Source organism: Sus scrofa, chromosome 1, assembly GCF_054392235.1.
Source record: "Sus scrofa isolate SSC_HxYL_T2T_F1_AM1 chromosome 1, Sscrofa_HxYL_maternal_Yorkshire_Landrace_v2.0, whole genome shotgun sequence".
NCBI classification, from domain to species: Eukaryota; Metazoa; Chordata; class Mammalia; order Artiodactyla; family Suidae; genus Sus; species Sus scrofa.
Genome location: NC_139383.1, coordinates 74,026,907 through 74,042,027, shown reverse-complemented (window position 1 = coordinate 74,042,027; position 15,121 = coordinate 74,026,907). Strand labels below are relative to the sequence as shown.

Here is a 15,121-nt window from a genome sequence, read left to right as displayed (position 1 = left end):
AGTGTACAAGGGTTCCAATTTATCTCCAGTATCACCAGCACTTGCTATTATCCTACTTTTTGATTATAACTATCCTTGTGAGTGTGAAGTGGTACCTCATTGTGATTTTGATTTGCATTTCCTAATGACTAATGATTTAGAACAAGTTTTCATGTGCTTATTGACCATTTGTGTATCTTTGGGGAAAAGTCTTTTCAAGTACTTTGCCCATATTAAATTGGGTTATTTATTCTTTTATTGTTGAGTTGTAAGATTTTTTTTAATATACTCTTGAGTATGAGTTCTTTATTGGATATATGATTTGCAAGTAATTTCTCCCATTCTGTGGGTTATCTTTTTACTTGATAGTATCTTTTAAAATATAAAACTTTTAAATTTTGGTAAATACAACTTGTCTTTTTCTTTTGTTGCTCATGCTTTTGGAGTCAAATCTAAGAATGAATACCTTGCCAAACCCAAGGTCATAAAGATTTACCCCATGTTTCCTTCTAAGAGTTTTTTTTTTAAGTTTTTGCTCTTACATTTAGATCTTTGATCCATTTCAAGTTAATTTTTTGTATATGGTATGAAGTAAGGCTCCGACTTCATTGTTTTGCATGTAGACATCCAGTTGTCCCAGCACCAGTTTTTGAAAAGACTATTCTTTTCCTATTGAATGATCTTGGCACCTTTGTTGAAAATCAGTTGAACGTGACACATAGGTTTATTTCTTGACTCTCAACTCTATTCCGTTGTTTTATATGTGTCTCCTTAAGTCAGTACCACACTGTCTTTATTACCATTGCTTAGTAGTAAATTTTGAAATTGTCAAGTGTGAATAATCTCCTTTGTTCTTCTTTTTTTCATTATTATTTTGGCTCTTCATGGCTCCTTGAAAATCTGTATGAGTTTTAGATTCATCTTGTCACTTTCTACAAAGAAGTCAACTGAGATTCTGACAAGAATTGCATTGACTTCATTGATGAATTTAGGGTGTATTGCCATCTTAACATTGTTCATGATTCATAAACATGAAATTTATTTCCGTTTAAGTATTTAGAACTTTATTTCCAGAATGTTTTGTGGTTTTTAGTTATAAGTCTTGTACATCTTTTGTTAAATTTATTCCGTAGTATTTTATTCTTTTTTATGCTATTATAAATTATTTCCCCAGCTTCATTTTCAGATTGTTCAATGCAAATGTATAAAATACAATTGATATTTGCATGTCAATTTTGTATCCTATAACTTTGCTAAATTCATTTATTGATTTCAATAGTGAGGGTTTTTTTTTTTTTTGTCTTTTTTTTTAGGGCCCTACCCATGGCATATGGAGGTTTCTGGGGGTTGAATCAGAGCTGCAGCCACCAACCTACGCCTCAGCCACAGCAATGCAGGATCCAAGCCAACATCTGCAACATATACCACAGCTCATGGCAACACCAGATCCTTAACCCCCTGAGCAAGGCCAGGGATCAAACCTTCATCCTCATGGATGCTAGTCAGATTTAATTCCACTGAGCCACAACAGAACTCCTCAATGGTGTTTTATTGGATTGCTTAGAATTTTCTACAACCAAGAGATAGTTTTACTTCTTCCTTCCCAAACTAGATACTTTTCTTCTTCTTACCTAGTTGCTCTGGATAGAACCTCCAGTACAATATGGAATAGAAGTATAAGAACAGAGACATCTTTGTTCCTGATCTTAAGAGGAAAAGCATCCCGTCTTTTACTATTAACTATGGTGTTAAGTGTAGATTTTTTTGGATGCCCTTTTTTCAGTTTGAGGAAGTTTCTTTCTATTCCTAGTGTGCTGAGTATTTTTCTCATGAAAGAATGTTGGATTTTGTCAAATTCTTTTTCTACATCTATTGAAATAATCACATGATCTTTGTTTTTTTTTCTATCAATATCATATATTACATTAATTGATTTTTGGATGTTAAGTCAATCCTAAATTCCTGAAACAAATTGGTCTTGAGGTATGTCATTTTATAAGTTAGGGATTTGTTTTGGTAGTATTTTTTGAGGATTTTTTTCATTCATATTAATGAGCATTGATCTTTGGTTTTCTTTTGATGTCTTTGGTTTTGGTATCAGGGTATTACTGTTCTCATTGAATGAGCTGGGAAGTATTCCCTCATTATATTAGTCTGCCAGGCTGCCATAATAGACTACTAAGGGGCTTTAACAACGGAAATTTATTTTCTCACAGTTTTAGAGGCCAAAAACCTGAGATCAAGGTGTCGCAAGGGTTAATTTCTGGTAATACCTCTCTTCCTGGCTTATAAACAGTCACTTTGTATGTCCTCACATTGCCTCTTTTCTGTGTATGTGTGTGAAGAGGGAGAGAGCTCTCGCAAGTCTTTTCCTCTTCTTGTCAGTATTTTCTTTTTAAACAGTCCTATCGAGGGTTAAGATTTTACCCTTTAGACCTTACTTAACCTCTGTTACCTCTTTATGGATCCTCTTTCCAAATATATGTTGAAGGCTTCAACATATGAACACAATTCAGTCCATAGTGATCCTTTTTTTCTTTTTGGAAGAGTTTGTGAAGAATTGCTTTTAATTTTTCTCTAATGGGAGAATTCACCTGTGAAGCCATCTGAGCCTGGGATTTCTTCTTTTTTTTTTTACTAATTTAATCTTTTGTTGTAGGTCTATTTGGATGGTCTATTTCTTTTTGTCACTGTTAGTTTGTTCATTTCTTCTCAGTTACCTAATTTCTTGGCATATAAGTATTACAATATTTCTTAATAATCCACTTTATTTCTTTGAGATTGGTGATAATATTTCTAGTAATTTGAGTCTTCTCTCTTTTTTTTCTTGGCCAATCTAGCTAAAAGTGTGTCAGTTTTGTTCCTTTTTTCAAAGAGCCAGCTTTTGATTCCATTGATTTTCTCTGTTTTTCTATTCTCTATTTAATTACTTCATGTTCTAATCTCTATTATTTTCTTCCTCCTGCTTGCTTTAGGTTTAGTTTACCCTTTTTTCTCCAGTATCTTAATGATGAAGATTAGGTTGTTAATTTGAGATTTTTCTTCTTTTTAAAGAAGAAATTTGCTCTAGGTACTACTTTAGCTGCCTTCCATACACAAGGTTTTTGTTTCCAGGCAAGCTCCATATGCATCCCCCAGACCTGCTGGTTCCCCTAATAAAATCATGCTGATCTTTCAATACCTATATTGTGGAAGGAATTCATACATGAAGAAGACATCTGGATCTGTGACCCTAAATGTTTTCTCATCATCACCCTTGGAGGATCCATTGGTTTTTATTATCTTAGTGTATTTTCTTTGGAGATGTCAATATCTGTCTTGACTGTGTGTAGTATATTATTGATGGTTATGATTGATGGGGCTAGGTAGATATGATCTTGTCTGGAGTGGGAGGGACTGAAGAGAAGGAATTACTAGAAGACTTTTTTCCTCTTTCTATCCCTTTGGACTTTTTTCCTTCAAAACAAAACAAAACACTCCACACCATTTGTCCACAGGTATAGCTCACAGATAGAGTTCAACAGGCTACAAGACTGAACTTTAGAAGTGTAGAAAGTCCGGGGTTCCCACTGTGGTTCAGTGGGTTAAGAATCTGACTGCAGCAGCTCCAGTCCCTACAGAGGCATGGGTGTGTGCTGTGGGTTAAAGGATCTGGCATGGTCACAAAATGGGTCATAGTTGTGGCTTGGGTCCAGTCCCTGGTTCAGGGGTTCCATTTGTCATGGATGTGGCCATAAAAAAAAAAAAAGTGTGGAAAGTCCTTGAGTGTGGGAGCTAATGATGAGGTTGGCAGGCTCTTCAGGTCTTCTACTCCACCTGTGCTTTAGGTTGGCTCTTTATCTCTCATCTTCAGGGTTTGGGGAGGACCATGAGGCCAGCCAGATCAGCATTTGTGTCCGTATGTCCCTAGTTTGTTAGCTTTGGTGGAAGGTTAGTGCCTTCATATATATTGGGGCTGAAAGTGTGGGCAGGCAGCACCTTCACACCTGTGTCAGTACCCAGGCCAAAGTTGTTTCTTCTAACTCTGGGACACTATGAATCCAGCTTGATCTACCCCAGGAATCCTGGGCCAGGGGGAGGAGGCAGTGGTGGTGGGTAAGAAAAGAGGGTGCAGGGAGATTCCAGCAAGCTGACAGAGACTTCAGGAGGAGCAGAATCATGGAGGGAGAAAGACTTGATTGAATTTTGTTTCCAAGTCATCAAACCCCAAGAACATCACATTTTCCTCTGAACATAGAGGGGTACATCTCCCAATTCTTACCACGGTATGCTTCACTGGTGACTCAGGTATCAGTATGCTGAGAGGGGATTTATTTGGGATTATGCTGTAGGGTCCATCCCATCTCCTCCGCCATCCCCAAAGATAATGGTGCCCATGCTGCTGGGGAAAGGTTTTCCAAGACTAAGCACCAGGTGGCCTCTTGAACTGCTCTCTGATCTCTGCTCTTCTGCCTTGCCTTCTCACTTAGCAAAAACAGTCACCACTGAGGAGTGCCTGGTGAACCCTGCAAGCATGAACCGCTACAGCGTGGATACCTCCTCCTCTGCCTTTAGCCACAGGGGCTCCCTGCCCACCTCCTCTTCATTGTACTGCAAGAGGCAGAATTCTGGAGACGGCCACCTTGGGGGAGGCTCAGCCACCACATCCAGTGGTCCCCGCACCAGCCCCATGACCTCTGGAGGCCTCTCAGCTTCTGGGCTGAGGCCCCCTGGCTCCAGCCCCAAGAAAAATGGGACCTCTCTTGAAGGAAACAGATGTGGTAATGTAATGCATGTGCTGGCTTCCCCATCACCTGACCTTCTCTGCCCTTGCCTTGGGACCACCGCATGGAGAGGGACCAGGGGACTGTGGCTGTTTGAACATGGGAACACTGGGAAATTAGAAATTTCCACAAATCCTTTCATGGATGTTTGTTATTCTTGAAGGCAACTGACTTCAACCTTTGGCCAAAAACAAAGAAAGTGGTGTATTAGAGCAGTCTAGACTGTGGGAATGAGTAGAATCTAAAATGTACAGTGACTCAAATACAACATAAGTATATTTTTCATTCAGGAGTTCAAGGCGGGTATTCCCTTTTATAATTTTTTTTACTTATAAAATATGATTATATTGTTTTAAAAAATTTTTAAAAATCATAGTTGATTTACAATGTTTCTTCAATTTCTGCTATACAGCAAAGTAGTCCAATTACACACAGATCCCTGTGCTGTACCATAGGGCCCCAATGCCCATCCATCCCAAATATAAGAGTTTGCATCCCAAAACCCTGAACTGCCCATCTGCCCCACTCCCTCCTCCTGCCCTCACCACCCTCTGGGAACCACAAGTCTGCTCTCCTTGGCTGTGTGATCTGCTTCAGTTCTGTAGATAGGATCATCTGTGCCATATTTTAGATTCCACAAATAAGTGATATATGGTGTTTTTTTCTTTCTGGCTTACATCACTTGGTATGAAAATATTTAGTTCCATCCATGTTGCTGTAAATGGCATTAGTTTATCTTTTTTATGGCTGAGTGTTATTCCATTATGCATATGTACCACATCTTAATACATTTATCTGTTGACGGACATCTAGGCTATTTCCATGTCTCGGCTATCGTGAATAACGCTGCAGTGAACATAGGGGTGCACATATCTTTTTCAACAAAAGTTTTGTCTGAATATATGCCCAGTAGTGGGATTACTGGATCATATGGTAATTCTATATTTAGTTTTCTGAGGTACCTCCATACCGTTTTCCATAGTGGCTGTACTAAGTTACATTCCCATCAACAATGAAGGAGGATCCCCTTTTCTCTGCACCCTCTCCAGCATTTGTTACTTGTTGACTTGTTAATGATGGCCATACTTACTGGTGTGAAGTGGTACCTCGTTGTAGTTTTGATTTGCATTTCTCTAATAATTAGTGATGTTGAGCATTTTTTCATGTGCCTATTAGCCATCCATATGTCTTCTTCGGAGAATTGTCTATTTAGGTCTTCTGTCCATTTTTCAGTTGAGTTATTTGTTTTCTTAATGTGAATTGTCTGAGTTGTTTGCATACTTTTGATATTAGGCCGTTGTCTATTGCATCATTTGCAAAGATTTTCTCCCATTCTGTGGGTTGTCTTTTCATTTTTTTTAATGTTTTCCTTTGCTGTGCAAAAGCTTTTTAGTTTAATTAGGTCACATTGGTTTATTTGTGTCTTTATTGTCATTATTCTAGGAGGTGGATCAAACAAAATTTTGCTGTGATTTAAGTCAAAGAGCGTTCTGCCTATGTTTTCCTCTAGGAGTTTCATAGTATACGGCCTTATAGTTAGGTCTTTAATCCATTGTGAGTTTATTTTTGTCCATGGTGTTAGGTAGTGTTCTATTTTCTTTCTTTCACATGTAGCTTTCCAGTTTTCCCAACACCATTTATTGAAGATACTGTCTTTCTTCCACTGTGTGTTCTTGCCTCTTTTGTCATAGATTAGTTGACCATAGGTGCTTGGGTTTATTTATGACCTTTCTATCCTGTTCCATTGATCTTTATTTCTGTTTTTGTACCAATACCACATTGCTCAAAACTATAGCTTTGTAGTATTGTCTGAAGTCAGGAAGCTTGATTCCTCCATTTTCATTTTTCTTTTTCAATATTGCTTTGGCTATTCTGGGTCTCTTATGTTTCCATACAAATTTTAAAATATTCTGTTCTAGTTCTGTGAAGAATGTCCTTGGTAATTTGATAGAGATTGCATTGAATCTGTAGATTGCCTTGGGTAATATAATTATTTTGACAATATTGATTCTTCCAGTCCAAGAGCATGGTATATCTTTTCATCTGTTTGTGTTGTCTTTGATTTCTTTCATCAGCGAATTATAGTTTTCAGAGTGTAGATCTTTTGTCTCTTTAAGTATGTTTATTCCTACATATTTTATTCTTTTTGATGTGATGGTAATGGGATGGTTTCTCTGATTTCTCTTCTGATCTTACATTGTTACTATATAGAAATGCAATTATTCTGTGTATTAATTTTGTAGCCTGCAACTTTGTCAAATTCATTGATGAGTTCTAACAGTTTTCTGCTGTCTTTAGGGTTTTCTAGGTATAGTATCATGCCATCTGCAAACAGTGATAGTTTTACTTCTTTCTTTCCAATTTGGATTCCTTTTATTTCTTTTTCTTCTCTGATTGCCATGGCTAGGACTCACAAAACTATGTGGAATAATAGCATTGAAAGTGGACATCCTTGTCTTATTCCTGATATTAGTGGAAATTTTTTCAGTTTTTTACCATTGAGAATGATGTTAGCTATAGGTTTTTCATATATAGTTTTTATTATGTTGACGTAGGTTCCCTCTGTGCCCACTCTCTGGAGAGTTTTTGTCAGAAATGGGTGTTGAATTTTGTCAAAAGCCTTTTCTGCATCTGTGGGGATGATCATATGGTTTTTACTTTTCATTTTGTTGATGTGGTATATTACATTGATTGATTTACAGATATTAAAGAATCCTTGCATTCCTGGGAATAAGTCTCACTTGATCATGGTATATGATCCTTTTACTATATATTTAGATTCAGTTTGCTAGTATTTTGTTGAGGATTTTCGCATCTGTGATATCGGTCTATAATTTTCTTTTTTGTGGTATCTTTGTCTGGTTTGGTATCAGAGTGATAGCGGCCTCCTAGAATGAGCTTAGGAGTGTTCCTTCCTCCACTGTTTTTTGAAAGAGTTTCAGAAGAATAGGTGTTAACTCTTCTCTAAGTGTTTGATAGAATTCACCTGTGTAGCCATCAGGTCCTGGACTTTTGTTTTTTGGAAGGTTTTTAATCACATATTTAATTTCAGTACTTGTGATTGGTCTGTTCAAATTTTCAATTCCTTCCTGGTTCAGTCTTTGTAGGTTGTACCTTTCTAAGAATCTGTACATTTCTTCTAGGTTGTCTATTTTATTGGCATATAGTCGCTTGTAGTAGTCTCTTATGATCCTTTGTATTTCTGTGGAGTCAGTTGTAATTTTTCCCTTTTAATTTCTAATTTTATTGATTTGAGCTCTCTCTCTTTTTGTTCTTGATGAGGCTGGTTAAGGGTTTATCTGCTATTTCAAAAAACCAACTTTTGGTTTCATTGATCTTCTCTATTGTTTTCTTTGTCTCTATTTCATTTATTTCTGCTCTGATTTTTATGATTTCTTTCCTTCTGATAATTTTGGACTTTGTCTATTCTTCCTTCTCTAGTTGTTTTAGGTGTAAGGTTAGGTTGTTTATTTGAGCTTTTACTTCTTTTCTGAGGTAAGATTGTATTGCTATAAACTTCCCTCTCAAAACTGCTTTTGCTGTGTCTCATAGGTTTTAGGTTGTTTTATTTTCATTGTCATTTGTCTCTAAGTATCTTTCGATTTCATCTTTGAATTCTTCAATGATCCATTGGTTGTTCAATAGCGTATTGTTTAGCTTTCAGAAGGAGTCATTTTTTTTTTCTTGTAGTTGATTTCTAGTCTCATAGCATTGTGGTTAGAGAAAATGCATTGGATAATTTCAACTTTTTAAAATTCATCAAGGCTTGACTGTGGCCCAAGATGTGATCTCTCCTGGAGAATGTTCTACATGCACTTGAGAAGAATGTATATTCTGCTGCTTTGGGATGGAAAGTTCTATAAATATGAATTAAATATTTCTGGCCTAGAGTGTCACTTAAGGCCTGTGTTTCTTTGTTGATTCTCTGTCTGGATGATCTGTCCCTTGATGTAAGTGGGGTGTTAAAGTCCCCCACTATTATTGCGTTGCTGTTGATTTCTCCTTTTGTGGCTGTCAGCAGTTACCTTATATATTGAAGTGCTCCTATGTTAGGTGCATATATATTTAGAATTGTTTTACCTTCTTCTTGGATTGATTCTTTGATCATTATGTAGTATCCTTCTTTGTCTATTGTGATTTTTCTCTATTTTAAAGTCTACTTTGTCTGATATGAGTATTGCTACTTCTGTTTTCCTTTGATTTCAAGGTGGGCGTTCCTATTTTGTGTGTGTATCCAGATTCAGGGACCCAGGATCTGTCCAAGTTGTGGCTCTGCTATCCCCTATGGCCTCCATGCCCCATGCCTTTCTTGGGTATAAAGGAAAGGAGCAAGTGGGAAATGTGAACACATTTCCCTAGTACCTGGTAGTGATGCCCATCACTTCCACTCATATTTCACTGGCAAGAGCTGGCCATTTTACCACACTTAATGCTGGGGGAGCCTGAGAGGTATAGACCAGCTCTGTGCCAGGAAAAAGAAGAGCCAGATATTGGTGAAGAGTTTTCTCTTGCGTGGTGGACAACAAATACATAGCAGAGCACAAGTTAGGTAAAATTCCTGCTATGCTGGTTGCGATGCTACTTGTGTCTCACCCATCAAAGTCAGCTCTTTAGGATGCAGTATATGAAATTACTGTCATCCTAGGGATAGCTTGATGTCCATCTTTTGACCTATGTTATTTTAAAAACTCATTTTTAAGCTTCACTATTTCATTAATGAATAGAGCATAGTTGATAATTACATGAATTGTGGAGCCAGATGGCCTGGGCTAGAGTCGTGGATCTGCCACTTCCTGACTGTGTGACTTTTCACAAGTCTGAACTTCTCTGTGCCTCAGTTTCCTCACCTGTGAAATTAAAATGATAATAATAGCACCTACCTCATAGGTTTGTTGGGAGGATTAAATAAGGTCATATGTGTATTTAGTACAAGGCTAACTTAGTAAGAACTCAATAAATGTTAGTAGTCTCAGATCATGTGAACAAACCCCTCAACTAATTGCAGCATGTCAACTCCACACCTGAGAATTGCTGAACAGAAGAGGCCCCAGGCCAGGGAGTCAGGGAGTCTTCATCTTCCCTCTCTGTGCCTTCTGTGGGTTGGCTGTCTTCTTTGGCGTTTCTATTATGAGCCTTGGATCTGTCTACTGGTAGTCCTGACAGCCACAGTGATGAGCTATTTTGTATGATCCAAGATACTCCACATGCTCCCCTCAAAGATTCTCACCATCCCAAACAAGCCTCTGCTGTGCAAGGAGGGGAGGCAGTTTTGAGGGACAGAGCACTGTTCCCTCAGCCTTGGGGGCTCTTGCCAAGTGTAGAAGCACCCTGCAGACCACTTCCTAACATTGTCATGTAGCATCATCAGGCAGAGCCCATTTTCCAAAGAAAGAGACATTATTCCATCTGATTTCTAAGAGCAAGAGAAGGGAACAAGATCCAACACAAACCAACATCATAAATTACATAAGGGGCAGCAGTTATTTCCTAGGTTGGTTTCCAGAGTTAGTATAATATTGGACGTAGAGTAGGTATTAAATAAACATTCATTATCTCTCCAGAACCTCACCCCACCCCCATGGAGCCCAGTACCCTCACATTGTCCTGGTTGTCAAAGTTCCCATCCTGTGTCCCTCTGCCCTTCACTTATCTCCTTTTACAACCTCTTTTCCTCAACCCAGTTCCCATCTGCTCAAGGTGGTAATCACCAGGCTGATTGAATTGACTCATAAACCTAAGGGTATTGCCACTCTTTAAAAAGGAGATATTTACTCTCTCTCCTATTCAATTTGGTGAAATCTCAGACTCTATGTCTTAAGTGTAGGATTTCAAGAAGTAAGAGGAAGACACAGTTTGGAGGAAAGGTCTATCACTCCACCTATCACTGAAGAATTGTCTGCCCCATCCCAGTCCATCTGGTGCCCCTGGAAGAGGGGAATCCAGGACCCTTCAAAAGGGTCTCAAGGTAGCTCCCCTCTCCCTTCTCTTTCTGCCTCCTTTCAGCAGAGCTCTGGGATATCTTCCCATCCCAGCTTCAACAACTCTCCTGTCCTTCATGTTCATCTCCACTTCTGCCCTTTGTTCTCCTGGAATTAGATCTTGATATGCTGTCTGAGTAATCTGACCAAAGGGAAGCCCAGAGCCTTGCTCAGAATATGCTCTGAGAAAGCCCTCTCCATCAGCACCCTGGTTGCACCCCAGGAGACCCCCAGTATCTCAGGACTTCTGCCTCTTGGGATTTTAGGTAAAATCAGGGAAACAGAGCCCACGTGAAAGAAGAAGCACTGCTGCCTTCCACTCCAAGCAAACCCCATCTGGATCCTGAATATTGATTATCCCTTTTACAACTTAGAAATAGTAGTAAGAACTCTGCCTTATACCCTGAAAATCAGAGTTGTTCATAATCAGCAGAACCCCATGAGGCTGTGGGATATTCAAAATCACACACCAACTAACCTCCTTGGAGTTAAAGCTGCTGCAGGATGTAACAGTTGAAGTTTACTGTTGAGCTGTTGTTGAAGAAAAATGAAATTATTCACCCTTTGTAGGAGCATTAACTCTGATGCTGCAAAGATTCCACTTAACCAGTGCCTTCTCAGAGTGCTAAATGGAACCACAGACCGGGGAAGAACCAACAAGCCATGTACATTTTTAGTTCCAAGATGGAGGAGGAGGTGGGGACAATAAGTGGACAGAGCAGTGCTGGCATCTCTGAAAGAAGTTTTCACTTCTGCTTACATCTCATTGGCCAGAACTTAGTCACATGACCTCTAGCTACAAAGGAAGCTGGTTTCACTTCTAGGCAACCATGATCCCAACTGAAAATCAGGAACTCTACTGCAAAGGAAGAAGTGGAAAACAAGTTAGGTAGGCAACTGGCAGTCTCAGCCACTCCTGAATAGAAATGTCCCTTCCCTCCTGTTTCCTCCATGGCACTCTGTTTCCTCATCCCTGGTGCTTCCTCTCTTCTTTCCCATAATAGGAACCAGACTCTCAGCTTCATGAGGTCTCTCATTCATATCTGAAATCTCTGCAGCCCCAGCAAAGAGGCCTGGCTGCTTGTTGGAGGCATATCCTAAACAGCTGTTTATTGAGCACCTACTATGGGCCAGACACTTTCCACACATTATTTATGACTTACTATTAGTTATATATTACAATTTATTGTAATAACAGGTATATATTATTATTGTAGGTATTGTTATATTCAATTTACAGAGAAAGCAAGTGAAGATCAAGAGAGGGTCAGTCAAGAGTTGAGCCAGGATTGGTCTTCAACTGACTTCAAAGCCTGTGTCTTTCAAAACTATCCCAGGGACTTTCAAAACCATGCTCAATGGGCTTCAAGGGGTCCCTCTTGTTTTAGGGGATGGGAGAAAGGTGATGGGAGCAGCTAGGACTCTAACACCACCCTCTTTTAATCAGGGCCTCTTCACATTTGCAGAGTGGGATTCTAGGTCTATGTTGCTTGACCAAAGTTTGCACAGCTAAACATATTCAGAAACCATGGAGACAAACCATGCTGAATCGAATGGCAGTATATTAAAGTAGGAGAGGAAACCCCTGCCCTCCTCACCCATTTGTCACCTAGCTGTCAGTCTGGGTGCCAGCTGCAGGCCCTCTGGAGGACTGTTAAGTTTTCCCTCCTCTCAAAAAAGTGCTCAGTACTGCTCTGAAATTGTGTCTGAAGTGAAAGCAGTTGGTATTAAGAAACCATATCTCTTTAAGAGGGTTTGACCCAAGTCATAAACCTGGAAAAGGACGTGGAAATAGATTTTCCCCCATGGTGTTAATCAAAATAGTTTAAAACTGCAAAAGCCAGAAGATGGCATGAGGGTATAGGCAGGACAGTAAGTATCGAGAACATGACAAACTTCTCAGCCTTCTTGCTCATGTGACAATTTACCCTGGCCTCCTGCTGTCTTGGTATAGCATGCCTCTCTCCTCTGCCAATGGACTCTGAACGGGTATATTCACGGGATATATCTCGCTGTTTTTCGCTGATACTCAGGTGAAAATTTGGGGGCTGTCCTCTGTCTCTCATTCAAGACATAATCACCAAGAACTATGAGGAGGCTTTGGATACCAAAAGCTTCCTTCTGTTTGCATTTAACAGGACATGCTGTAGAATTCCCACCCAGAAGTGGGTCTGAGCTTCAGAACTGAAGTGACTCTAACATTGTTATTACCACCCAGATGCCTTCTATGGGCTGGAGTTTGATTCCATAGTGTATGGCGTTGAGTGACGCATAGAGAACAGTTCAGCCGGAAAAAGAAGAATGGGGACAGCACACCATGTGAGGGGGTGGAATAAGTGAAGGCATAGCAAGGGCTTATTCATTCCCAGGGAGAGAAGGGTTTGTGCAGGGATGCAGAGGCAAATTGCTCTGGGAGACTTGGAATCCATGTCAAGCAGACTGGGCTTTCTTTACTCTGTGGAAATCAGACATTTCTGAAGAGGGAAGTGAGCTGATGGCTACAGGATTTAGGAAGACAAATCTACTGGCCATTATGGAATGACATGTTATAAATAATAGGAATAGCAGCCACCTTTTGATTAATTCTTACTATTGAAGGCTTTCCATCATCCCACTTAATCCTCACAACATGGTAGAGGTTTGACAGGTGAGGCACTAGGACTCGGCGAGATTTGGTCAGTCCTGGCCAGCAGATACCAACTCAGCACAATATGCCAGGTGCTCTTCTGAAGTCTAAGGATGGAGCTGTGAACAAGACAGATGTGGGTCCTGTTTTCTGATAGTGTCCAATTCCAGAGAGACAAATGTTAACAGAAGTTAACAAACCACCGAGGGGCTCCTTTTGGAGACCGATGGGCCTCCCTTCAAGATGTTTATCAGGGTCCAGTCCAAAGTCACATGTTCACTTGAGTCTTACAATACTCTTGAGAAATATGATGAAGAAAGGCCCATAGAGAATAGAATGATCAGGTCCAGGGAAGGGCTCAAAGCCTGGCCGTTAGCTCTGCATTTACTCTGCTTTGCACACCGACACACTGATGAGGCTTCAAATGTGTGAGAAGGTAACTCCCTTGTGTTGCCTGGGGCAGCCCATAGTGTGAAGGGTCCTTAGAGCTCCTTCCAAGCTCCCTTATTTCCCACAGGAGAAGCACAGAGACGCTGGCATAGCAGGTGGGTGTAGGGGCTTCTGACTCCCAGCTCATTGTCCCTTTCCTTCTTCCACCTGATTCCATTGTTAGCTAAAAAGTTACCTCTGAATTATAAGTGAGTGGAAGGAAGTTATATATGTGCTTGTGGGTGTGTGTGTGACAGAGAGGGACTCACAGGCAGCAGCATGAGTATCTGTGCTGTGAAGACGTCCAGGGTTGCCTTAGACCCTGATTCACAGTTATTCTGTTCCTGATAGATATGAATTCGGTGTTAGAAACAGCCACCACCGTCTTTTATTGTACGTCTGTTCACATCTGGCTTTCACTTTACACATGTCTGTGGCAGCCCCCAGTGAACAGATCTGACCATGCACAAATTTATCTTTGCTGGAGAACACCGCCTTTCCAAAAAAGTGACTGGTGGTGCTTTGCATGCTCTGTTCCTTTAGGAGCAAGGTTTTTTTCACATCCATCATGTCTGACTGCTGTCTGATCACATCTGCCAGTCCTGGCTGTGTCAGGCCGGACCCATCTGTCTTCTTGATACCTTCACAGCAGCTGGAGGGGCTAGTGCACTCATTATCTTTGTGTGAGCACAGACCATTGTGAAGGCTTTACAAACCTGCCACTGGAAACTTTCCTCTCTTTTCTAGAGTATATTTATGTGCTTTGGATCCTGAGCAGGTCCTGAGGTGAGACTGGCTTCCTGCTGCTCTCTGTCTTGTATGACTATAAAGCCCCCTCAGAGGCTCCTGAGCCAGGCCTGGCTGTTGCCACTCCAGCCTAGAAAAATGAAAATGCCCACAGCCTGCACCAGGAGCCAGGAATGGGGCCACTTTCCTTCCACCCTCGTCACCTGGAGAACCTCCCCCTAAAACAAACCAGACCCCCTTGCTCGTTCTCATGGCTGTGGCTCCCTCATCTTGCTCAAAGGACCTTATGCTCCCATGGAGGATGCTGTGAGTCGGTCTGGTGTGTTTCCTTCCTGTCAAACACAGGAAATTAGATTTGACCTCTGCTCTGATCACTCTAAAATCATTCTTGGCACTGAAGACTTCCCGCCTTTGTAATCAGAGCATCTATTATCACCCTGATTACTGCTGATGCTCTGATGGGGCGGGATCCAAAGGCAAATGCGATTTCCGTGGTTCCTCCTCCCCATGTTGAGTGCAGATGTCTCTAAATGCAGTGAAATCATCTCTAATAAGCATGCATCAGCATTCAGAAGGCCCCGGGGTGCATTAACAGTTTC

At 40.5% G+C, this 15,121-nt stretch overlaps 1 protein-coding gene across 46 annotated transcripts in view; it reads left to right on the top strand.

Annotated features, from left to right (window-relative positions):
* SCML4 (Scm polycomb group protein like 4) overlaps nucleotides 1-15,121 on the top strand; it is a 136,932-nt gene that overhangs the window by 104,757 nt on the left and 17,054 nt on the right. For 31 of the 46 annotated variants that reach the window (XR_014806805.1, XR_014806764.1, XR_014806769.1 and 28 more), the window contains one exon: nucleotides 4,449-4,739. The exons of the other annotated variants lie outside the window; for them this stretch is intronic. Coding sequence is in view for 12 of the 31 variants with exons in the window: in XM_021090760.2 (XP_020946419.1) it covers nucleotides 4,449-4,739 (291 nt within the window). In the remaining 19 variants the exon portion in view is untranslated. The remainder of the gene's footprint in view (nucleotides 1-4,448; nucleotides 4,740-15,121) is intronic. 46 annotated transcript variants of the gene reach the window in all.